The sequence below is a fragment of the Pholis gunnellus genome (genome assembly GCF_910591455.1).
Source record: "Pholis gunnellus genome assembly, chromosome: 3".
Classification (NCBI taxonomy): Eukaryota; Metazoa; Chordata; class Actinopteri; order Perciformes; family Pholidae; genus Pholis; species Pholis gunnellus.
Window position 1 is genome coordinate 2,464,959 of NC_136529.1, and position 23,988 is coordinate 2,488,946.

The 23,988-nt window shown below is 42.1% G+C and overlaps 2 protein-coding genes across 2 annotated transcripts in view; one reads left to right on the forward strand and one right to left on the reverse strand.

Annotated features, from left to right (window-relative positions):
* Positions 1–1,574: 1,574 nt before the first annotated feature.
* LOC306694044 (EF-hand and coiled-coil domain-containing protein 1) lies at positions 1,575–8,466 on the forward strand. Its single transcript, XM_079156747.1, is given in 10 exon segments — positions 1,575–2,338; positions 3,933–4,374; positions 4,470–4,604; positions 4,890–4,969; positions 5,232–5,361; positions 5,447–5,585; positions 6,748–6,846; positions 8,066–8,135; positions 8,230–8,277; positions 8,280–8,466. Coding segments are annotated over 10 exon segments (1,869 nt in total). The 5' UTR covers positions 1,575–1,731; the 3' UTR covers positions 8,399–8,466.
* A 3,519-nt stretch (positions 8,467–11,985) lies between these two features.
* Positions 11,986–23,988, reverse strand: part of LOC306694049 (integrin alpha-5-like) — a gene marked incomplete at its 5' end in the record, with an annotated part of 46,197 nt that continues 34,194 nt past the window's right edge. Inside the window, 11 exons of the mRNA XM_079156755.1 lie at positions 11,986–12,113; positions 12,722–12,844; positions 12,949–13,050; positions 13,824–13,937; positions 15,980–16,075; positions 16,202–16,360; positions 16,907–17,012; positions 17,132–17,212; positions 18,117–18,196; positions 18,563–18,655; positions 18,961–19,111. Of these exons, the coding sequence (XP_079012881.1) occupies positions 12,030–12,113; positions 12,722–12,844; positions 12,949–13,050; positions 13,824–13,937; positions 15,980–16,075; positions 16,202–16,360; positions 16,907–17,012; positions 17,132–17,212; positions 18,117–18,196; positions 18,563–18,655; positions 18,961–19,111 (1,189 nt within the window). The 3' untranslated portion in view covers positions 11,986–12,029. The remainder of the gene's footprint in view (positions 12,114–12,721; positions 12,845–12,948; positions 13,051–13,823; positions 13,938–15,979; positions 16,076–16,201; positions 16,361–16,906; positions 17,013–17,131; positions 17,213–18,116; positions 18,197–18,562; positions 18,656–18,960; positions 19,112–23,988) is intronic.

The following is a 23,988-nucleotide window of genomic DNA, read 5'->3' on the forward strand; positions in this document are numbered from 1 at the left end:
GGTGTTTGCAGTGTGTAAAATGGTTAACGTGATTACATTAAGGAGACTTTTTTCGATAAAATAAAAAAAAAAATGTCATTTCTTTTTTAAAATTCTTTATGAACTTTGCTTTCTTCTCTCTTCGGTTAAAAATCTCGCTCTTAACCCCAAATGGGGCTCGCTCGGGTCCAAGAGTTTTAAAGTATGTCGAAAAAGTCAGAGTATAGTATGTTTAAAAAAGTGGTACAAATGTCAAAGTATATGTTGAAAATAATCATAATATAGTATGTTACAAAAATCATTGTATAGTATGGCCAAACATGTTATGTCTGGAAAAGCTCACAAACAGTCATTGTTCGCTGTCAAAAAAATTCATCAAAATATACACTATTATGTGTGATAGTACAGTATGTCGAAATATGACAATAATGGTCATATATGGTAAAAAAGTCATAACATAGTCTGTCAAAAAAGTCATTAAAACGAATGTTTGCCAAAACATTTGAATGTCTTATTGATTGAATTTCCTTTGATTGAATCCATTTTATTATATATATTCCATTTCATTGTGTCGAGTGCATGCTGTATACTTTACATTTGATTTGATCTATTTTTTTAAAATATTCCATTGTTGAAATATTCTTTAAAAAAGTCATTTTAGTCAATTTCTACTGTCATCTTTTACGTTTTTTTGCTCATGGTGCTTGTTTTATTAATTGTGAACATTTTAAAATGACTTTATTTTTATATAATTTTTTGTTTATGTTTTTCGATTTGACATCATTGTATTTTATGTCACATTTTCATATACCTTAATTAGTACCAAATAGGTTTTTGGCACTAATTCTGATGTGCTGGAATTCTGTGAAATGCTGCGGTCGAGGTGGCAGCAGCGGAGTGTTATTGGTGCGTAATGTGTGTGGTATGGCCTCGTTACAGGTAAGTGTAACGCTCTCTTTGTTATGGCTGTCAGGTGAGAGGAGACAAGCGGCGGTCAGGGGAGGGGAAAGGTATTTCCTGCCGCTCTGTTTCCCTGGAAACCTATCTTTGACTTCCACGTGAAGGTCCGCGTGGAAGTTAGTGAGAACAGAAGGTGAAGAGTATCAGGAGACATTGTGGTTGCTGTGAGTCAAGATCCACTTTGATTCATTCTGGTGAAAGGTGTAAAGTGAAACCCACCGTGACTCACCCATCGTTTTTGTCGCCGCGGATGACAAGAGACACAAAATGCCTCAAGGCTCTGCAAATGATATCATTTACCTCCAACGCTCTCTTGCGTGCCATGCATGTATACATCTGATCATTTATCAGATATAGGACGCATCGCTCAGTGCTCCCCGCGGAGGAACACTGTGAGCTATATGCGTCTTGCTAAGTATTTTGGGCAATACTTGATATGAGAGCCCCCCCCCCCCCCCCATTTTCTTGCATACTGTAAGCGTCGAAACGCACCTTACTGGTACAGTCTCTCACACACATACACATGCGCGGTCAGAGTGTGCACACAAAAGGGTGGAGTCGGTTCAGTGGGACTTTTTTTTTTCTCACCCGAGGGGATTAGATCTTGACTCGATGAGCCGGGAAGGAATCCAAGGTGAAGTTTCCAGGAAAACGCGCAGCGTCAAACAACTTCAGGGCTGTTTTAAAAACAAATCCTAATTCTGGACTAAAATCATATCCGATGCTATTTCCCGTGATTATTTCCATGCGGTGAGATCCAGAGACAAAACTTGAATCGGTTCACGTGCAGTCATGGAGCACATCACATTGGTCCCGCAGCGCGGGCAGCCCTCGCCGCGGGCAGCGCGTAAAAGCGAGTGGCTCCGGAGCGCGCTGGCACATCACCACTGCCCCGATCCCGGTGCGGATAACGAGATCGTCGTCCTGGCCACCGGGATGGACCAATACCTGCAGGAGGTCTTCCACCACCTGGCCTATCCCAGCCGGGACGACGCGGTGTCGGCGGAGGACTTCACCGCGCTGTGCGCCGTGCTGGGACTCGCCGCCGCGGAGAAAGAAAGCAGGACGATGAAATGGAGAGCCGGAGATGGAGAAAAGGGCGAGGAAGACGATGAGTTTGGGGATGCGTGCTCCGCACTACCCTGCCGGCTCTCCTTTAAAGACTTCCACTCGCGCCTCTGTGGGTATTTCCGTGTGCGCAGCGCGCGCGGCAGAGGCACCGGGGAGTGCGCCGGGCGCCTGCCCGTCGCCGAGGACACGGAGCTGGTGGAGAGACAGATCCGGCTTCGCTGGCCGCGCGTCAGGCGGAGGAAATGTGTGAGTTTTGATCTGGCGAGGGATCAGAACGGACCCGTTCACCGATCGACTAAAGGTCGAACCGCAGAGGACCGCGAGTCAGGTACCGCACCAGCCTGGATATATTGCACGTGTTACTGCATTAAAAGGCCTCCAGTGAATATTGAGGGGTTCCTAAACTTCAATTGTTGCACATATATTCAAGATTATTGCAGTTAATGGTAAATGACATATAACACACACATCATTTATTTATTAATTATTTATAATAGCACCAGTTACCTCAACTTATTTTTATCTTAACATGTAACCTTTCCCACTTTGTTTACTGTGATATTCTTCACCTCCACCATCTGTTCTCTCGTTCTGTGAGTGGAGGCAGTTCCCCTTTTCTTAAGCAAATGTCCCAATAACAATGTGAAAAGGGTCCCCAGCTGGGACTGACATGTTGTTATATATGATGTCAATGTGTGAGCAGCATTTTGACTGCATTAACTGCTCGAGGTGGAGCTGGCTTTAGCTACTTGATATACAGTTAGGAAGTTTAGTCCAGTGGTCCTCTAAGGCTTCAGGCATCAGTCTGAGAGGTCCGGAGATGTTTACTGAGAGAGGAAAGAAGAGAAGTGCTGATACACAACATTGTATTCATATTTTAAGCTTTTCTCTCGATTCTTTTTGTTGTGAAATATTAGAGAGTTTGACGTCTTTGAGTCTTATTTATCAGTAAAGGAAATGGAACTATCTGTGAGGTTCAGAGGGGGATTCACTTTTTGGTAGAACTGCTGACAACTCAAGGACATCTGAAACATGAGGAGGGGAAACACCTGCTTTTACATGAGGGGGTCAGAGGCCCAACAAAAGGTCGGGAGCTTGAACAACATTTGATTTTATAATCTTCTATATTTTTTGATGTGGTGAACTTGTGATGTAACCAAGCTGCAGATAAGAGTAGAAAGTGTGATACTTGCCTCTGAAATGTGGTGTAGAAGTATAAAAATGCAAATATCCAAGTAAAGTACAAGTGCCTCAGAATTACCCAAGCACAGTACTTGAGCCCTTGCACTTAGTTAATTTCCACCATAGTTTTACATTCTCCAAAAATAGCAATGAGAATGTATTCAGATCCTTTACATAAGAAAAAGTAGCAATACCACACTGACCACAAGTCCTGCATTCAAACACATCACTTCAGTAAAGGTATGTACATACGTGAGTGCAGACAAATAGTTTTACTAAAGTATTCCATATTATATTTCAGTATTGGATTATTAAGGTAAGATAATCCTTTATTAGTCCCACAGCGGGGACATTTGCAGGATTTCAGCAGCAAAGTAGACAGTAGAGGACAAAAAAACAAAAGAAACAAAGCAAGTACAATAAATACTCAAACAGGTCGAATAATAGTGAACAACAAAAGCTACAAATACAATATAATCAGATTTAGTGGTTGGATAAACATTATTTTTTGAATTATATCAGTTATTATTGATTAATTTAATATTCCCTCGGGTGTTAAAAGTATATAGTTGAATAAAGTAAAAATACTCAGGTAAAGTACCTACAACTTACAGTTGTACAGTACTTGAACAAAGCAGCAGAGGAAGTGTGAAAAGTGATATGATTGTTGTCTTTTTCATCTTTTTCTTCTTCTTCCTCTTTGTTGTCTTTTTCTTCTTCTTCTTCTTCTCCTCCTCCAGATGAGGTAGCAGCTCTGAGGGAGCTGGTGGAGGACCTCCGCTCGGCGCTGCAGGGGAGCGACGCTCGCTGCCTGGCCCTGGAGGTGGCCCTCCGGCGGGAGGGGAGCCACACACTCCCTTCCCCCACCAGCTTTAAAACCGCAGCTTCAACCCCGACAACCTCCATCACCCTCGACCAGGGGAAACTGGTGCCGACGCGCAGGATTAAAGGATACTGCAGTGGCGCCGGAGGGGACGCGGCGAGGAGGGCGGCGAGGAGACGGGACATCCGGGACCCCCTCGAGAGGGAGCTGAAGCTGATCCGAGCCTCGCGCGACGGGCAGTTGGGGGAGGCCATGAAGTTCAACGAGCGCCTGGAGGAGGAGCTGCGCTGGGCGTACCAGGAGGTGCGCAAGTTTCATGGGGCGGAGTCGGCGCTGAGGAAGGAGAACGCTCACATCAGGTTTTGGTCTTTAACGTGAAGTTAACTGGATGATGTTTTGAGTGGATGGAGGTTAGAGGAAAGGCTTTGACTATGTGGGATGATCTCTCCATCAGGAGGCGGGCGGAGGAGGCCAGGGAGGCTCTGAGCTTGGGGCTTCAGAGGGTTCGGACGATCCAGGAGCAGGCTCAGTCTGTGCCGCAGCTCCAGGCCATGGTCACCCGACTGGAGGCTGAGCTACACCAGTACAGGTACTAACACTGTGTGTGTGTTTGTGTGTGTGTGTGTGTGTGTGTGCACGGGCATGTGTGTGCATCTATTTACACATCATTTGCCTCTGCGCTCTACTGATTTCAAATTCCCTGCGCTAAAGCCAACAGCTTAAGTTACACACAAGTCACACTGAGAGGGAGTGTTGGGTGAAAAGCAGATGGGGTTAACTTTCAACAAACACCACACACACACCAGGTTAACAACTAAATACACATGCCAAAGCACAAAGGAGTTATGTTCTCTCTTTTGGTTGCCACCCTCAGATCCCGCTGCACCTGCATCCCCGACCCCGACCATCAGGAAATGTACCCAATCGGAGCAGGAGACGCCTGCAGCAAGACAGGTAAATGACCTCTGATGTCCCATCCGTTGGCGAACAAGATTTTTAGAACCGTTGCTGTTGATTTATTTAAGGCTTTGCATTAGACCTTTTTCCCACAGCGGACGTTTTGGACTTGTCATAGCAGCAAAAGCACACGAGTAACAAATTTGAGTAAAATAAGTGTAAAAAAATAAGGTCAACAGGCCACACAGAAGATTTCTTCATTAACCAAAGCTTTGCAACAGAACATTAAATAGAAATGGTAAAGTAACTGCTTCTGCAGAGTGTCTGCAGAGAGCGGTGGAGGGGAGAGCTGCCTCCGATGAAGAGGAGGAGGACAGAGGGACGAGGGAGGAAGGACAGTGCCGCCCGTCGGAGGTGAAGAAGCACCGACCGCACGGCTGGGGCAAAGGGTTAGCCAACACCTGACACGCTGCTGCCACTGTGGACACGCTCCTCCAATTCCAAATGTCACTTAGTTTTTGCTTATTCCTCCAGATGTCAGAACCACGCGGTCCATCAAGTTGTCTCTCAGAGTTGCCTGCATGATAGAAACCACATCAGCAGGGGGCGCTGCAGCTGGACGGGAGAAAACCAAGAGCAGCCAGAGGGGAGCACACGCTCGGAAAAAGAAAAGGTGGGAGAGAGCAACCTGGAGTGCAGACCGAGTCGCAAACAGTTGTAAAGCTCTGGAGTCTTAATATGAGATTAGGTAAAAACCTTCAACATCAACGTACGGTCACTAAAAGCGTTGTTTCTGCCACCGACAGGCTCAGATTGTTATTAAAAGTGTCAGACAACATTATGGAAAGAAATTCCAAGCAGTCCTGCTTGTTAATGTGTTTAACCAAATCTGGTTCATGGAGAAGTCTCGTGAGAGAGAGAGGAACGCCGATGTGTTGGAGAACAGAGAACGTAGCTCAGTGTTATCTAAAAGAGTTTCAACGTCATGGCTGAATATTCCGTTCACTTCGATTTCAGAACGAGACTTCTCCACGATCATGAACTTGGTTGAACACAATAACAAACGGACCGGACCGAAGTGAAAGGTAAAGAAAGGTGTTTTATTTCTCTGTAGGGCTCTTTCCATAATGTAGCCAGACTCTTATAATAACACTCTGAGTCTGTCAGTGGCAGAAAGGAGCACTTTTAGTGGACCAGCGTTGATGGTGAGGAGTTGTACCGAGCGATTACATTTGCAGCCTGTTTTGCGTTCTTCCTCAATACGGCCAATTAAAAAAAGACTGTTGTCGCCATTAGTCACTTAGAGGAGAGTCTATGGGAAAATATGCTCCATGTTGAAAAATGCAGAAGTTTCCTTTTAAACTGTGGTCAAGTCTGGGTATTGGACAAATGTAAGGAAAGACAAAAAGCAATACTGAATCACTGAAGGATGAACAGAGCAATGCTTGTCACATCATTAATAAAGCAGCTTCATTAAGCTGGATGACCTCCAGGAGTCACAGAGAAGATGCAGAAGATGCCCTGGCTAATACCTTGAGTCTGTCTCTTTGCCTTCAACCTCAAAGGTTTAATCAACCCACCATCATCGTGATTCTGCATCCAGATAGAGAAATGCTGGTTGAGCTGAAACTCCCATCCCCTTGTATTCCAAGGATAGATTATGAGTTCATGTCAGGCTGCTTGTTTCTGAATGAAAGCTTTCTCCCCGTGTGTGAAAGTGTGCAGGAAGGTAACTTTGCTGGGCGTTTTAGAAACGTGTTACTCCTCTGACTGATACTGTGGACACGGTTTAGGAGCTTGTTTGCATTCATGTGTTCCTCCTCACTGTTTCCCAGAGGCCCGAGGAAGAGGAGGACAAGACGAAGACGCGTCTGTCGATGCTGGAGGACAAACTCGCGGATGCCCTCACACTGCTGCTGCAGCTACGCAACAAGGTTAACACGACACACACACACACACACACACACACACAAACCTCTTCACTGCCATCTAGTGGTCATTCCATCCTAGTTGGCCGTCAGCGGGCTACTGAGATGGAAGGATGAAGGATACACACCAAAACAAAGATTAGTGTGTTTAAGCCGAGTGGATACAGTGAAACTGTGTGAGATAGATGCCAGTAAGTGTTCAATATTAAATAAATAAAAAAGACATTATGAAATATATACACGTATGAATAAAGTGTGTAAAATATATATATATGAACTAACACCTTTAAAAAATGTGAACATTTTTTTAAAATGAATTATGAAAAGTGATTTCATTATTACACTTGGAATAATAGTTGTATTGGATATAATTTCTTCTTTCAGTATGAACACCATTTTTCAAAAGTCTGTTTTTATTTTTTATTCTATGACGTCACTTTTCATAATGACATTTAATTCATAATGTGACTTTTTACGACAATAATGTTGTCATCGCCCTCTAAAATTATTAAATTAAAACTGTTAGTAATAAATTCTATTGTAAAATAAAAAATGACTCCATGTATAAATTTTACACAATTTATTCATATGATTATTGATTTTTATTATTGATCTAATATTGAACACTTTGGGGCTCTAATGATCTGTATTAAGCTTGACAATAAACAGTGTGTTATGTGTGTTGATATGAAGCTGTATAGGCTGGATTTGGGACTTTATGTCGTTTTTTGTGTTTTTACTGTTTGTATGAGTTTTTCACAGAGCGTCCTCCCCCAAAAAATCTCTGCGCAAGTAGCTTATTAAGACCCATATTTACGTCTGTTGTTAGACGACAAACTCTAGCGGTCGTAGATATTATGGGATATATATTACGGGAGCAAAAGAGGAAGTCATGTGACGTAGTACAAAAAGCAACAGAGTACACAGAGAGCAACACGGGACTTTCACCCGGGACACCTGTGTTCGTGTCCCGTGTGAAACCAAAAGTCAGTGCTGACTTACTTTAACTCATGACCTAAATCACGCAACAAAGCAACCAAGCAGTGGTTTGTTTCAATTCACGGCATTAACCACGTGTTTAAAACGTATGACTGGTACTCTGGGAGACAAGCTTTTCTGTCATTAAAGTATGAGTACTTTTTGGTTTTTCATGTTGTACAATATTGATAAAATGAAAACATAAAACATAAAAACTAAAGTGAAACGCCTCTCACCCTGTCTGTAGAACGTGTCCCGCAGGGCCCTGGGGAAGATCGTGATGGACACTCTGGATGTGTGCAGCAGGAGTGGAGACGGTAGGTGTGTTCTACGTCCTCCACTTGTCCATGTAGTCATAGTTTAGTGTTGCGCCTTACTAAAATTGTGGTACTTTTCTATTTCCCCGCCCAGGTCCGTCTCAGGTCTTGCAGGTAGCTGACGCCCTCTGTGTCCGGCTGTCCTCAGGGATCTCCTCGGGAACGGAGGGAATGATGAAGGAGGAGAGAGCAGAGAGAAACCCCTGCTTTCATCTTCAGGGTGTAAAACCAGCAGCGTCAACCCTCTGCTCATCTCCTGCTAGATGACCCGTTGTACTTATCCTGTTCCTCTCTTTTACCTTTGGCTTGTTTGCACTCATAAAAGTGTCCCAGTTGTGGAGATTTTGAAACTTGTTCAATGTATTTAAAGATGTATTATATTTACGCTCTTTGTGTTCTATTCTGTATCTATTTAATTTCAATGATGAAATCGTTCAATCCAAACACTTTATTACCAGTGTAAGCGTTGGTACAGAGAGCTCTGACATGATGAATCGTCATCAAAATGATATATTTCACTGCAGACTCCAAACAGTATCTCATGTGTACGAGACCACTTCCTGTTGGATCTGGACACACTCTCACTGCAACTCATATACTCAACGTGAGCGGATCAAAAGGTTTCACGTGGAAAAATCCACAGTCAAGGTGTGCATATTGTGCCTTATGAATTTCAAACAAAGAAACAGCTCAACCTCATCAAACTTGTGCTGCTGGAACTCTTCTCTGGCTGAAGGAGGACAGCGCACACACACACACACACACACACTTGTTCACTTCATCAATCTCTATTTATTTCAACATTGTGCTGAATAAAAGCCCAACGTTTCCACATGTGTCTTCTTCTGCATTAACTTATCAGCTGTGTTTGCTTTACATGTCATGGCGCCATCTTGTGGTTGAAATAAAAAAATACAACAAGTTGTCTCCAAACTAACTAGTAACAGTTGAACTTAACATCTGAGGATTCATCTCCAGTCTCACATGTTTGTGGACTCACACATGAAGAAGCTGGTGAACGCTTTGCCCTCCTACACAAGACACACTGACATGCTGCTGAAGAGCAGCAACTCATTGATGATGAAGGATTCACTAGTAACCAGAGATGTGGATTCATTCTGCTCCTCATGAGGACGCTGTGAATGCTGTCACATACTTTCTGTCCATTGATGTGAACCAAATGATGTCTGGAGGTTTTGTGTTCAAGAGAACTGAGATGATTTTCACAGAGATTTACTTTAATTCTGATGAATCCTTTTTTAAATGGATTGTATTTAACACAATAACCACTGTGGTTACATCACAGTTTGGTTCTGATCTGTAATATTTGTCTTGAGTTCAGCGGTGAGTTAGAACAGCTGGAAGAATTCAGAATGTATTTGAACAGTTTGACACCAACTCTCCCTTTGGAGACACATTTCAGTTCACGGTCCACAGTGACATCTCAGCTCTGTGATCTAATGTTGTTCAAACGGCCTGAGGTCAAGTCCTCCAAATATCAATCTACAGAACTCACTGCGTCCTCACTTCTCTCATATGAAATGTGTTTTTTGTCTTCACATTACTATAAATTCAGATATTAATGCAGGCTATTGTGTAGTCTGCACTTTATTATTTTAATGTGTGTATGAATTATTATACTAGTAAACATTTCTAATATTAATAACTTCCCTTATTAGTAATTTTTGTAATAGAGCCCTCGTCCATATGAATTGTTTTACTGACATCTTTAAAAACATTAGAAGCCGAGCATTTCACGTTTCCTCTGCGCTCTCAGCAGGTCAGTATGTCCGTGAAAGAAAGATTACAGGCAGCACAAGAGCACAGAAACCCACCCCACGCTAAATATTAGTATCAGCATGTATGAGAACTCTGCTTCCTGTTTTCTTTCCGGAGAAAACCACAAAGAAAGTGTGTTATATTCACATACCATGCATCACCAACTGCCTTTAGTGCCCCTGGACACAGACATGCAAAAGGCCCCACTAAGACACAGAGATTTGAATCATTGTTTAGCCTTGTTGGTTATTGTTTTGAGTCTCTTTGTGGTCATGTTGTGTCTCTTTGTAGATGTTTTGTGTCTCTTTGTGGTCATGTTGTGTCTCTTTGTAGATGTTTTGTGTCTCTTTGTGGTCATGTTGTGTCTCTTTGTAGATGTTTTATGTCTCTTTGTGGTCATGTTGTGTCTCTTTGTGGTCATGTTGTGTCTCTTTGTGGTCATGTTGTGTCTCTTTGTAGATGTTTTGTGTCTCTTTGTGGTCATGTTGTGTCTCTTTGTAGATGTTTTATGTCTCTTTGTGGTCATGTTGTGTCTCTTTGTAGATGTTTTGTGTCTCTTTGTGGTCATGTTGTGTCTCTTTGTAGATGTTTTATGTCTCTTTGTGGTCATGTTGTGTCTCTTTGTAGATGTTTTATGTCTCTTTGTGGTCATGTTGTGTCTCTTTGTAGATGTTTTGTGTCTCTTTGTGGTCATGTTGTGTCTCTTTGTAGATGTTTTGTGTCTCTTTGTGGTCATGTTGTGTCTCTTTGTAGATGTTTTATGTCTCTTTGTGGTCATGTTGTGTCTCTTTGTAGATGTTTTGTGTCTCTTTGTGGTCATGTTGTGTCTCTTTGTAGATGTTTTATGTCTCTTTGTGGTCATGTTGTGTCTCTTTGTAGATGTTTTATGTCTCTTTGTGGTCATGTTGTGTCTCTTTGTGGTCATGTTGTGTCTCTTTGTAGATGTTTTATGTCTCTTTGTGGTCATGTTGTGTCTCTTTGTAGATGTTTTGTGTCTCTTTGTGGTCATGTTGTGTCTCTTTGTAGATGTTTTGTGTCTCTTTGTATTTAGTCAGGAATACCGAGATTTGCTGAGTTTTGTCTAAATGGGCCAAAGACTCAGAAAACGTGTGTTAACAATTGTGGAAAGACTGTAAAATACTAACTTTTGTGATAGCACTTAAAGACATCAGAAGACAAGTTATGTATACTGGTAGTAACATATAGCACCACAGAGGGAGGACATGCAGGAGAGGAGAGTAATGCAGATTACCAACGATAGAGAACTGATAAACACAGTTAAATATAAAATGCAAAAAACATTATCTGTCATCTCAAAACCTGAGATAAAAAGAACATCAGGGGAGTTTGTTCCAGACTACAATGACTATGATCTGTGGTTATTGCACTTTTCATCTCCAAAACCTTCACAAGTAGCACATAGAAACGTTGTTGGTGGGTATACAAAATGATGCTTTGATTCTGAGCCACAACACCAATGGATCACAACGCAATGAACACGTTACATACAACACGACATACACAAAATACCTCCCAATGTGGGAGAGGAAGAGTTCAAGTTAAGCGTTGCAGTTTCGTCAGGATTGTCCTGCAGACCGTTACAGCACAACATTCAACAACCAATAGGAAAAACACTGCCATAAATAGAGTGGTGTATAAATCACACAAAGGCATACCGAACGCTGGGATTGCAAACATGGCTTGAACGCACCTTTTAGGAATGGAGAAATACTGTAGCGTTAGTGCCTTTTTGCTGGAGGTGCATTTCTTTTCCTGTACTGATATGAGCTGTGAAGTTCTAATCCTCTCAGGGTCAACGCGATGCGAGGAGTAAATTCCAATCGCAGCATTTTTCCCGCAGAGAAGAGCTTCTTGAGGGGCGAACCCTCGTCGCCGTCATGTCCGAAACAGCAGTGCATATTCAACCGCACGACCCTTGTGGTCTTTCCTGCTTAGGCATTTTAGTACAGGTCCAGTGATACAGCACCCGTAGCTGTCCCGTCATAAATGGGTTGCCGGCTTTTTTAGCCATTAGCACGTTTCCTTATTTGTTTGGGAAAAGAGACGATGATTCCAGTTCTTTGGAGCAGCTGCGGGGGAGGCTCCGGCTCAGATCTAGGCTTCAGAGGACGCCTGGGGTTTGAGTTGGGCCTTCTCCATGGTGGTGCCGTACGGGTCTGACCTTTTGAAGAATCCCATCTGGAGGGAAACGTGGAGAGAGGACTGGACTGTGAGTGGAAGGCTATCTGTAGAAATGACTATTCCTCTATTCACTATTCACAACTTTTACACTCTTGTTTACGTAACAAGTTGTACAGTTTACTGTTTTGCAAAAACTGTACTTCATAGAATAAGCATTTGTGATTAGTATTTCTCTTTGTAAATACTGTATCCAGTATTTGTCATTTTGTGGGGGTTTTGCATCTCTTTGTGTTTTGTGTCTCTTTGCAGTCATTTTGTCTTTTTGTAGTTGTGTTGTGTCTCTTGTGGTCGTTTGGTGACTCTTAATTTCGTTTTTGTGTCTCTGTGGTCATTCTATTTGTCATCTGCAGTCGTTGCGTGTTTCTTTTTAGTTGGGGTTTGCATGTCTCTGTAGTGGTTTTGTATCTTTTTGTGGTGGTTTTGCATGTCTTTGTCGTGTTTTTGCGTCTCTTTGTGGTGGTTTTGTGTCTTTTGAAATGGTGCTCTGTAGACCTGTAGACCTATGTCATTTGGTCCCTGTAGTAACACCTTTTAAACTGTACCTGAGGTGTCCTGATTTTAACAAATCCCAACCAGTCAGAAACATATCTTTATCAGCGCGTTACCTTGTAGAGCAGATATATGAGCAGGGCGAGTAATAACAACCCAGCTAGAACAGCCAGGATGATGATCCACACTGGAACGGGGAACGGACTGTCCGGCTTGTTCCACATCACAGCCGTCACCACCTGAACCACAAGGAAACCACAGCGGCCAGATGAGCCTCCGCACATTTTTACCACCTTTCACTGACATTTCCATGTAAAGATAAAAATAAACCAGAGGAAGTTACCTTTTTGGATCCTGATGGCTTGAACTTGGGAAGAATTGAATAAGGCATCCTGTCCACCTTGTACTGGACAGAGCACTCCAGAACATACTGCTTATAGGCCCTCTGTGGACACGCAAACAGACATGTTCATAAGGGCTTGAAGGCTGCCAGTATTTTATAGGGACAGTTCACTCCAAAATAACAAAAATGCATATTTTTCCTCTGACTGCAGTGCTATTCATCAATCTAGATTGTTTTAGTGTGAGTTACCTAATTTTGGAGATATCGGCCGTAGAGATGTCTGCCTTCTCTCCAATCTAATGGGACTAGATGGCACTGGGCTTGTGGTGCCCAAAGCACAAAAATATACTCACAATAACAAACGGACCTTGTTGAGAGCAGCTGTGTAGCAACGATGGTTGAAAGAAAAAAAAGTTCCGACATGAAACTACTCACAACAAGGTCTGTGTATTAATCTCAATAGGTAAGAGGAAAAATGTGTAGTTTTGATTTTGGGGTGAACTGTCCCTTTAAGAGTTTACCCACATCAAGCCAAACAATCCCTCACAGATATTCACAGATTCTCCACAAACGTGAAGAATTGATCAGTTCTACAAAAGACATCAAACAGCATCATCCTGTCTACTGTTAACTAGATATGGTGTTGTTTGCTGCTATTATAATTGCTTAGCTATAGGTAGGATACTATGAATAGTGTCGTAAATACAGTATAGAATCAGCATGGAGAATCACACATCTGTAGTTGTAGTTTGATGACCTGGCCGACAGAGGGCAGTATAGGACCACAGACTGGTCTGTGTTTCCCTCTTGACTCCAAGTTCCCATACCGAGACGTTACATGTGAACAAATGAGCAGAGCTGCGCTGCAGACTCACCTCAATGAAGGTCTCGGCCCACAGTCTGGAGCGCAAAGTCAGGATAGCGTTGGCGCCTCTCTCCAGCAGCCCGACGTGACACTGCAGCTGCCAGCACTCCACCGCGGAGCACGTCTGCAGAGGGACAAAGCCACCGTCACACACGCACAGCACGCAGCTACTGCAGCACCACTCATTGTCACAACTGATTGGTTTGGCTGATTTGGGCCTCGAAGCCTCAAACCACAATGATCTACTGCAGCTTCTTCTGCACAAATCATAAAATATAAAAGGACATTTTACTATGGGAATAATATACTTCTATTTGAAAGCACTTCACATGCTGATCCTTTAAAAAAAGAAAGAAATCCACACTGCATTATCAAGATGCATCTTAAATTCTTAAATACAGAGCGCGGTGGGTGTGATGTTGAAGAGTGGATAGTATACATGTGTAGAAAGTAGATAGGTGGTAGGGGTGAACTGTGGCTCCAACCTAATTGTGAGAGGTCTACTTGTACATGCAATTACTCCATTTTGCTTACTTTTTCAATAAACAACTGTTATTTGTCGTGTATAGTGTTTTAGTATTGCGGTGTTGCTACTGTATGGAACTTCCCCCACGATGCCACGGTCGTGTAACGTAGTTATCTAATCTTATGTCCATCTCATCGTCTCCGACTGAAGATGCTTTTCACTCATGCTCCTAATTAGTGTCATTGTAGTTTTTAACGTTTCGAGGGGCCTTTGTTCGTTTGTTACTAATGTGTATCTCTGGCTATTTTTAGGCAGGTAAACAGTTTCAAAAGTAATTTCAGTGGAGCATGGATGCTGGGAAGAATCTTAAAGACGGTTCATTTGAATACCAGAAGAGATTAGCAGTCAAACATTACAGTCAGTGACGCAAGCCGCACAAAGAGGAACCCAGTGAATCACAAACCCAATTAACTTCATCTCACAAACGATCACAGCAAGCAGCAGATGTTGACCAGAGCTCATTATATCTATCCCCATTTCCTCTGTTACAAGAAATAATGTCATTATAATTCCAGTTCAGAGGCCGGTGCTACCTCTTCTTACAATCTGACTGGTCTAAATAAACTACATGAATGTGCAGAGCCCACACGGGACTCGCATTAAAACCTCAGTAAAGAGCCACACACTAATGAAAACACACTCCCATGTGGGACTGAACACCCAACACAAGGGCCGTTGACTGGATTTAAAGAGCCTCTGTTGTGGTTTTGTTTGGCGAGAACAGCGTCACCATGATTCCCTCCACATGCTGAGTCGAGGAGGAACAACAAGGAGGAAAACAAACACCTCCTTCATGGGACACGTGGAGTCAACTCGTCTGTCCTGATGAGGAACAACTGTTCTCAGGAAGGTTAGAAAAGAAAAGGTAAATCCAACCAAAATGGGTTATTTTGTCAGTTGACACTTCTAAATTAGCTAGGTCTGCCATCAAGTTCAAAAATACTGCAGAAAACATATCAGCTGTGTTTCCATCAACACTTCCTTTTTTACACAAATGTTGAAGTGTCGCATTCGAAGAGCTGTATGGAAATGGCAAAATTCGATAAAACTTCCTCAATCTGGCAAAATAGTTTGTATGCCCGAGGTGTTTTTTTGCCTTCGTCAGAATCAAAGAGTCAATGCGCTAAATGGATTGTGAAAAGGCCTTTGCAGAATAACTTCTGATGTAGTGAACATTTAACTCATGTCTCCAGACAGCATGAAACATGTAACATGGCCAATACTACCCGGCATGAAAGAACCACTCAAAGTTGCACAACTGAAACAGAATCCTGAAGACCTCTCCCCATTTCCCCTCGTGGTTAGATGGTCATGGCGACTTGTTTTGTTTCTGGTTCGCAACCTCTGCTTCTTCATCTACTTTGCTTAAAATTTGAATGGAAAAAAAGAACTGCTGTTCCCTTAGCTAGGCTCCACCTTGCTCCCAGTCTTTGTGCTAAGCTAGGCTAAACAACACCATTTCTGGACACACAAATTGATATTAATCTTGTCAAATGATTGGCATGTAACCGCGGGTGGTTTGACTCGAGGTTTCGAACATAGTGAAGAACTCCGCAGATTGTATTACAGCAGCTCGGCAGAAAACATTTTCCCGTTCATTGTTACAACTGGATTTCTATTTCTCTTCCATGTTGTCTCACCAGGTTTCCTTGTTCAGCCAGAAGGTCTCTGTACACGTCCCTCCTCCGGATGTGGTGCTCAGTGCTGGATTTCAGCTCTGCTGCTGGAGGCTGGAGCTGCATCCATTGACACATCGACAGAGTCATCAGCAGACGATCAAATGTTCGAGGCCAAGAATAGGTCAAGGGTAACGGTTTCGTCATGCCAACCGAGCTGTGTTTTTCGTGTGTGCGTGTCCTCACCTTGAGTTTCAGTGCATTGAAGGTGTGTTTGGAGGAGCAGCTGAGCGGCCCCTCAGTGACCACCTCCACAGGGTAGAGCAGCTCGTGGCCGTGAGCCCTCAGAGGACACCTCACCTCTAAAGTGGACTGGCTGACCACGCTGGGACCGTTATTCACCAACTGAAAGAGAGAGGTTGGCTTTTTATTTCAAAATCTCACATTTTATTATTTTACTTGTTAATTCCTCATGTCACTTTTCATGAACCACACCCAGGCCTGTCACTTTGTCCGAGATAATGTTCAATCAGTAGTAACTAATTAGCTCCACATGCATTGTGTTTCTCAGGATGGACATGTTGGTCCTGGAAAACACTTGTTTGATTGTGGTGAGGAAAATAAAGGCCTCTTACAGAGACAGGTGTGTTGACCTCATATATATAACAAAAATACTATAATACATATAACAAAAGACATGAAATCCATTTTTTTAATGTAACTATTTGATGTCTTTTTTCACGATAATAAATCTCACAAGGGAAAGCCAAAATAAAATCTAAACATGGGGTTATAAAAATACAAATAAAAGACCCTTTTACTGTTCCCTCCCTTCAGCAAAAATAAAAATGACATTCATAATAATTATAATTTCCATACAGTCCCTTAATAAACGCTCAACAAAAATGTTGAAACAGATGTGTGAGAGCAGTAGGACCTGCGTCGGCGTACCTCATAGACCTGCTGAAGCTCAGGGCCGATGTCCCGCTCTCCCCTCAGGCTCTGACTAACGCTCCAGTTGGGAGGAGGAAGGATGACTTTGTCTGGGCGAGAAACACTGCAACAGAAAAACAGAGGTTTTTTTGGGCAGTTAACTTGGCAGGAGCCACAATGATGAGAACGATTAAAAAATGTGAATGCTTTGATGAGGTGGAGGACTTGGCCTTGAAGCCTCACCCTTGCAAAATCACGTCAGCCATGGCAGCCACCTCCAGCTGGAACAGCACCACCTCGCTCTCTGAGTTGTTTGCATTTTTACTACGACAGAAAGACAAAAGTTGTTTCTGAAGCAACATTTATCAAGATATCATGAACTCTGGGTTATGAAATATTGATTCCTCCAGTATCAAAAATATAAATCTAATACTTACAAAATGTCAAAACAGAAAAAAAGAAACTGGGTTTAAAACAATGTGTAGCTGCTTGTAGCACTAGTGTAATCGTTTCCTAAAGTGTAAAAAAATTGACATGATCGAAAATGTAATAGAATCCAATAACACAATAACTTAATGTAATAAATAATGTAATAAATGTCCTGACATGGGTTCATTTCTTTTTTTCAAAACTGATGATGTAATCATTTTAAAGGATACTCCAATCGTGTAAAACGAAGTGTGCTTTTTTCTGTGCAAGAATACAAAATGTATAACATCAGATGGCAAGTGGTGCGTTGTTATCAGGCAGAGAATCATTAAACTAATGGATATCTGGACCCGCCCAGATCCCCATGCTGATGGTGCTGATTGGTCGTTATGCGAGGATCGTCCGTTAGATCAGAGCGGATCTTAGATTAGACGCCATCAATCGATCCAATCTCAGTCTTGTATTTTATGTAGCATTGCAGTTGCAAAGTGAGCATAACTTTGCGTTGAGATTGGAACCTTCAATTTGTGTAAGTGCACAGCCTCGTGGTTTGGGTAACCGCAGGAAAAAGGTTATTACAATATCGGTCAGGACATTTGATCACATTATTGGATTTTATTACATTTTCGTTCAGGTTAAGAGAATTCCATTATAAAATGATATTTACATTAATGGGTGCTATTTCACTGCTTCAAAATGAAACTAAATCAAACGTACACCTGCATAACATTGTATTTGGACATTAAAGGACTTGCGGATACCACACATGAACCATCTCACTGTACAGAAAGTGACCTACCTTCGTATTTGGAGCTCAAACTGTACAGTTTTGTGAGTGTCCTTCAGTCTGGGCACCGTGAACCGGAGACCGGCCCGTAACTAGGAAATGACCCACAGGAAATGTACCCGATTCATTTCAAGGAACATGAGAGATGAATAATATATAAAACATCAGAGTGATGTCTTGCATTTGATTTGAGTTTTTTTTCCACATACTCAATAATTTTCAACACACTCCCTCCGGAGCTTTCAAGAGATCTAAAAATGGCCTCCTCCCCCATATTAACATACTGAAGTCCAGCCGAGTTTGATTTATGGTTTGTATGTTTTATCAAGTCAATGCAAAAAAATGTGGAGTTTGTGTATGAATTACTTCATGCCGGAACAATTTGACTTGACTTAATTGTCCTGAGACAGAAAAACAGAAACATGCCAAAGACAACATGCAGCTTTGTTGGCTCTTACGCTGGTACCAGACTTCATGGGGTTTCCCAGATCACACAGGAGATAGCGGGTCTGGTTTTCTGCCTCATAGCTGCACGTCAGCTGAGTCAAGTTCTGGAGAGGACACAAAAACATCAAATACTGTCAACTCTAATATCAAGATTACTGGATTACACAAGCATTGTTTTTTTTGGGTATTTTTTCTTATACTGTGTTTTCATTCTGCTAAGAAACGGGTGGGAATGTACACAATGTGGGTTTGTGCTGTTTTCAAGTGCTACTTTGTTAGACAACAACATTCAATAAGCAAACGTGCTGTGTATTGTTAACAAAGCCAGAGATGTGTTATTTGTGCTTACACTGGAGCATAATCAGTAATAAAGATATAATACTTATTACCGGTATAGTCACAGGCTCACCACATTGTTCCGTGCTATCCCGCTGTAGTCAGCCTCTGGGGGCAGCACCACGTAGAGCTCGGCCTCGTACGCCCCTCCCTCCCCCTCATTCCTGGCATTGAACGTCAGGCTCAAGGAGTTTTCGTCACCCAGGTAAACCTCTGCTCTGTCCCTGGGAGAGGAGAACCACAACAAGGTTGTTGACAAAAAACGTAAAAGAAGTATGTCCTGTTAAGGACGTCCACGCATACAAGTGTGCACATTGCAGTAACATCTTATCACAACTATCAGTCATAAATTACTTACAAATAAATGTTGAAAAAAGATGTATTGCAGTGTGCCTTTTTTAAATTATTCTTTAAAAATGATGCTCCACAAAAACAAGACAATGAGCTAAAATATGCTAAATGCTCCGTAGAGCTGAGGAAAACAGCAGAATTAGGTGATAATTCCACGTGTGTTCATCAGTACGAGCGTCCCTCTTCATGTTACACATAATCATTTCATCCATTGATAATATAAAAGTATTGACAAGTGAGGTTCAGACGTGTCTTGGAACTCCAGTGTGGATGCTTTGTTCAAGACACGAGAGGAAAAGTGACTTTTAAAAACAAAACTCTTAAAAAAATAAACAGTTAACAGTTCAACAACTTTATCAACGTATATCAATCAATGTAGAAGATGGCCTTTTATGCTTCTGCTCTTGAACTTCCTTCATTATTTTATCACTTACTTGAGAAAAGAAAATGTTTTATAGTGAAGATAAAAACCTCCTTCATTGCAGCAACAATTGTGGAGTCACACATTTTAGCTTGCATAATGTTGTTGTAGCTTTTATTCAAAGAACATTTTAAAGGCTTTATGTGTTTCATTTGATGTGTTGTATAAGTCATTCTGATGGCGAGGGTTTGTTTATTGCAGGGTGCAAAGGAGGTCTGCACACTTTTAGGCTCCAATGAAATAGTTCCTAACACAATTTCAAAAGTAAAATAAAATGAAACTATATAATGATGAATCAAAGTTCCAGCCATGAATGGCAAAGTTGGTCTGTCGGTCCACCGCTTTGGTCCAAATAGAAACATCTATTAGACAGCTTACCATGAAATTCTGAACAGACATTGGCGGTCCGCAGAGGACCATCTGCCATCCGGCCAAACTTTGGACTTCTGTGAAATATCACAATATCCACCAGAGGGTTTCTACAGATATTCATGGTTATAAAGCCCCTGTGATCCTCAACCTTTCCTTGAGAGCCACCATGAGGCTGGTGTCTCAACTAGATGAATTGCCATGAAATTGGATCCACACATCCACGTCTCCCGTAGCTTGAATTGTAATAATTAAAGTGATTCCTGAAATTCAGGTTCAGATTTGTGCACTACTTCAAATATACTTCAAATACCTGCAAAAGTAACAACATTCCCATCAGCCTCAGTGTACATGTTTTCCTCACAGAGCCTGTACTGCATGGCTGTAAACTCTTTTTTTAAAGTAGTATTTCCCGTGAGTATCTATTACACAAAGGCCATTTTTATCTACTGCAATCAAAATGACTGAAAATAACAGCCTGATTTTACGGCCTCTGTTCGCTGGCAGACCTTCGTTAGTGCTACCTCTGCTCATTTGACCGACTCTGTGCAGGGCATGACCAAAATGCCAGAGAAGCAATTGTAAAACTTAATGAAAAGCAGGGACGTGAAGTCCTTCCAGACAATGCATCTCTGTTTCAGACGGTCCCTGAAGGCCATTTTCTCCACGCGTATCTGTCCGTGGCTGACCCGGGGAAATGACCCAAATCTGATCACTGCGATTTGTCTCAGGAAACCGACCCCCGCCTTACCCCGCCGTGTTCACAGTGACGCCCCTGTGTGCAAACACACTTTCAGTGAGAGTGATAAATCCTCTCGACACTCTCCCGACTCCAGCCCTCCCCCAGCCGCTATGCTTTGTGGTGGTAAATTCATCTTTCTGTTGAGCAGAAAGGAGTCTGGTTGAGGGTCAGAATCAGGGTTCCTCTTTCATTCCCTGTTCCCCCCCACCCGTCACCCTTCACCCCCCACCCGTCTGGACGCAGTGACCCCTCGCTAGGTAAGACAGCCACCAGATGATTTTAATTATGCCCGGGCAAGTTTAGCGAATGCAGAGGAAGCAACGCTGTAAACCCTAACAACAACACTCAGCAGATGAGGACACAATCTGTGTGGTTGAGATGTTAACAACACAGAGTTTCATTCTCTGGGAAGATATAACGGTGGATCATGAAGCTCATAAAAGCATAATTGAAGCCATGGGGTTACAAATCAAAACACAGGGTGTGACAGGGTTGTGAATGTTAAACATCCAACTGTTTGCAAATTCTCGGCTATCAAGAGAAAAGCACTGTGTCTCATAGTGTGTTTCGTGAGAATGCTGAAGCATTGGAGGTTTGGTCCCGTGGCAACAAATGCCGATCTTTCGAGTTTTCATGGGAGACTTTTCTCACCGGTTGTATTTCTGCAGCTGAGAGAAATCACATGGCCACGTAATGCGAAACACTCCTCGTAGCAGAGCTGGCTGAGAGGAGAGTGTGTGTGTGTGTGTGTGTGTGTGTGTGTGTGTGTGTGTGTGTGTGTGTGTATGTGCGTGAGTGTGTGTGAGTGTGTGTTCGCTTTGTGAATGGATGGAGACACTGCCAAATATTTGGCTGGCTTCCACCCACGAAAGGATAAATGATTAATCATAACTCGTGTGAATCTTTCCTCTACATCTTTGCTCCCATGTTATGAGCTGTAATCATTTGTGTCTTGAATCCTGTTCATTTGTTTGAATATCATCACCACGCTCTTTCTCTTTGATTGTCTTTCACCAAACTCACTGTCTCGCCCTGCAGGAACACAACCACAGTAACAGTACTTGTGCTTCATTGATTATCATTAGTTTACTCACTGGTCCTGTGTGGTGTCTTATTGTCAGTGTTAAGTGTTTTGCCCATGATATGTATCCTTGAGGCTTAAAACAATAGGTTTGAAAGCATTTACTTCCTCATAAAACTTTTGAAAAGTTGACTTTTTAAGATTTTTAAGCCTGCATGTATACATATTGCACAGGCCATAATGATCAGTGGGATACATGGAACCATCAGCAGAGACATTTATCGCGTTTATCGCATGTACTCCTTATACATCGAAACTGCTAGTAAAAGTACTACTACAAGGCTTTAACTGACTACCAACAAACTATTTGAAGATTTACATCCAGCCTTCTTTTATCCTTTGGTAAGGAGGGTAATGCAAAAAGTGTATTAATGCACTCAGAGGTGTCCTAATATAGAACACAATGGACTCTAAGGAGGAAACACCACAATGTGAAGCTCAATTGGATTGTGATGTTTTTCATTGTGAACATTGTGCAATATTATTTACTTATGATACCTTTAAAATTCATGAATACCTGGGATGACCTGGTAGCCTAATGGGCGATGCGCACGCCATATAACGGCAACATCCATGATGGATTCTGGCCGGGATCTTTGTAAGTGCTGAGAATTTAGTAGAGACCGTAGAGACATGTCCCCACCAACATCCAGCTATTACTGAATTGTCCTTAGCAATCATTTTGATCAAAACAGCTGATCTAATGCAGTCACAAATTAGCAAAAAAACAATGACTGAGTATTAGAGCCTCTAAAAATAATCTGAGATTTAGATTTAGAGAATGAATTGATAATATTATAATAAGATGAGCAACTCTGTGTCGCTGTCTCTGCGTCCCCATTTCTAGTCTCCAGACTCCAGATGTTTCTTACTGAAAAGCTGTGAGCTGAACTTTATCAGAGGTGGTGATGTTAACAATACTGAGATTTACAACTGATCAGATGTGTTTTCAGTTAGTTTTGGTCCACCTCGGATGAACGGCGGCACACAGCCGCTTCCAAAAACTTTCCCAGACAATTCAAAGAGCAGAGTCTGAAGGGGACACTTCCATATCAGCGGATAATAATAACGTAATGCAAAGCAGACTATAGGGGAGGTCCATCTTTTTCTTGAATTATTATGACATTACTCTCATAAAATTACGATTTGTTCTTCTTCTCAGAGAACACCAATATGTGGGATATGTTTGGAATGTTTTAAACATGAGCAGAAATCTTGTTGAAACATATAGGAGTTAATTAGAATATATTTTTGTATTCTAAATTCTCAACTGCTGCTTGAATTTCATATTTTCCTTAAAATAAATAAACATATTCACACCATGAATTGGTGCATAAAAATTCAGTGTTGGACGCCTGAACATTTTTGTATGTGCCCCCCCCCCCCACAATGTTTAAATAGAAAACCTACACCCTTGGATCTTTGTCATACCCCTGAGCTTAAAACTCTGTCCTGTGTGCCGCTAACTGCACGAGGAAGCTAACAATGACTGTGTTGACAGAACTGAAAACACAATCTGCAGTTTGAATCGATTCAGTTTGAAATTCTGTGTCAATTTGGGAGGAATTCAGCAACTCTGGACTGCACGCACTGAGCGTTTTGAATTTGCGACAGTTGGAGTTGGAGACCAAAAACAGAGGTAAAAGAGAGGGAACATTGGACTTTCTTTCATTTGGTGTCGAGAAACATGACAGCTAATGAACACTAATGTTGCTCTGTGTCTGCTGAATGTATAAACAGGCAACTGTTTGCTAACACCATAGCCATAGCAACTTCATTTCAAATTGACAGCTTATTCAAGTGGTCAAATAACTCGTTCAATACTGCTCTGAGAAGTATGACCTGTGCTGTAGCATTTTGTGTGTGTGTTGTTCCAGTAAGTGCTTACTTTGTCTATTCAGCCAAGTCTGTAACTTCTGATCATGCTAACTATGCACTTCTTCTTGTGTTCACTCCACAATAACCAGAAACATTAAATGCATCACTTCAAGTGCAGCAGAGGAAAGACCCGCCAGTGTGTGTTTCTCATGATAAATGTAAGAGCTTGCCTCAGAATAGCTTGAATTTCTGTTGTGTTTTATCATGTTTGTCATGTACGGGGAAAAAAAGACACTGTGGAAACTGTTTAGCAAAGCAC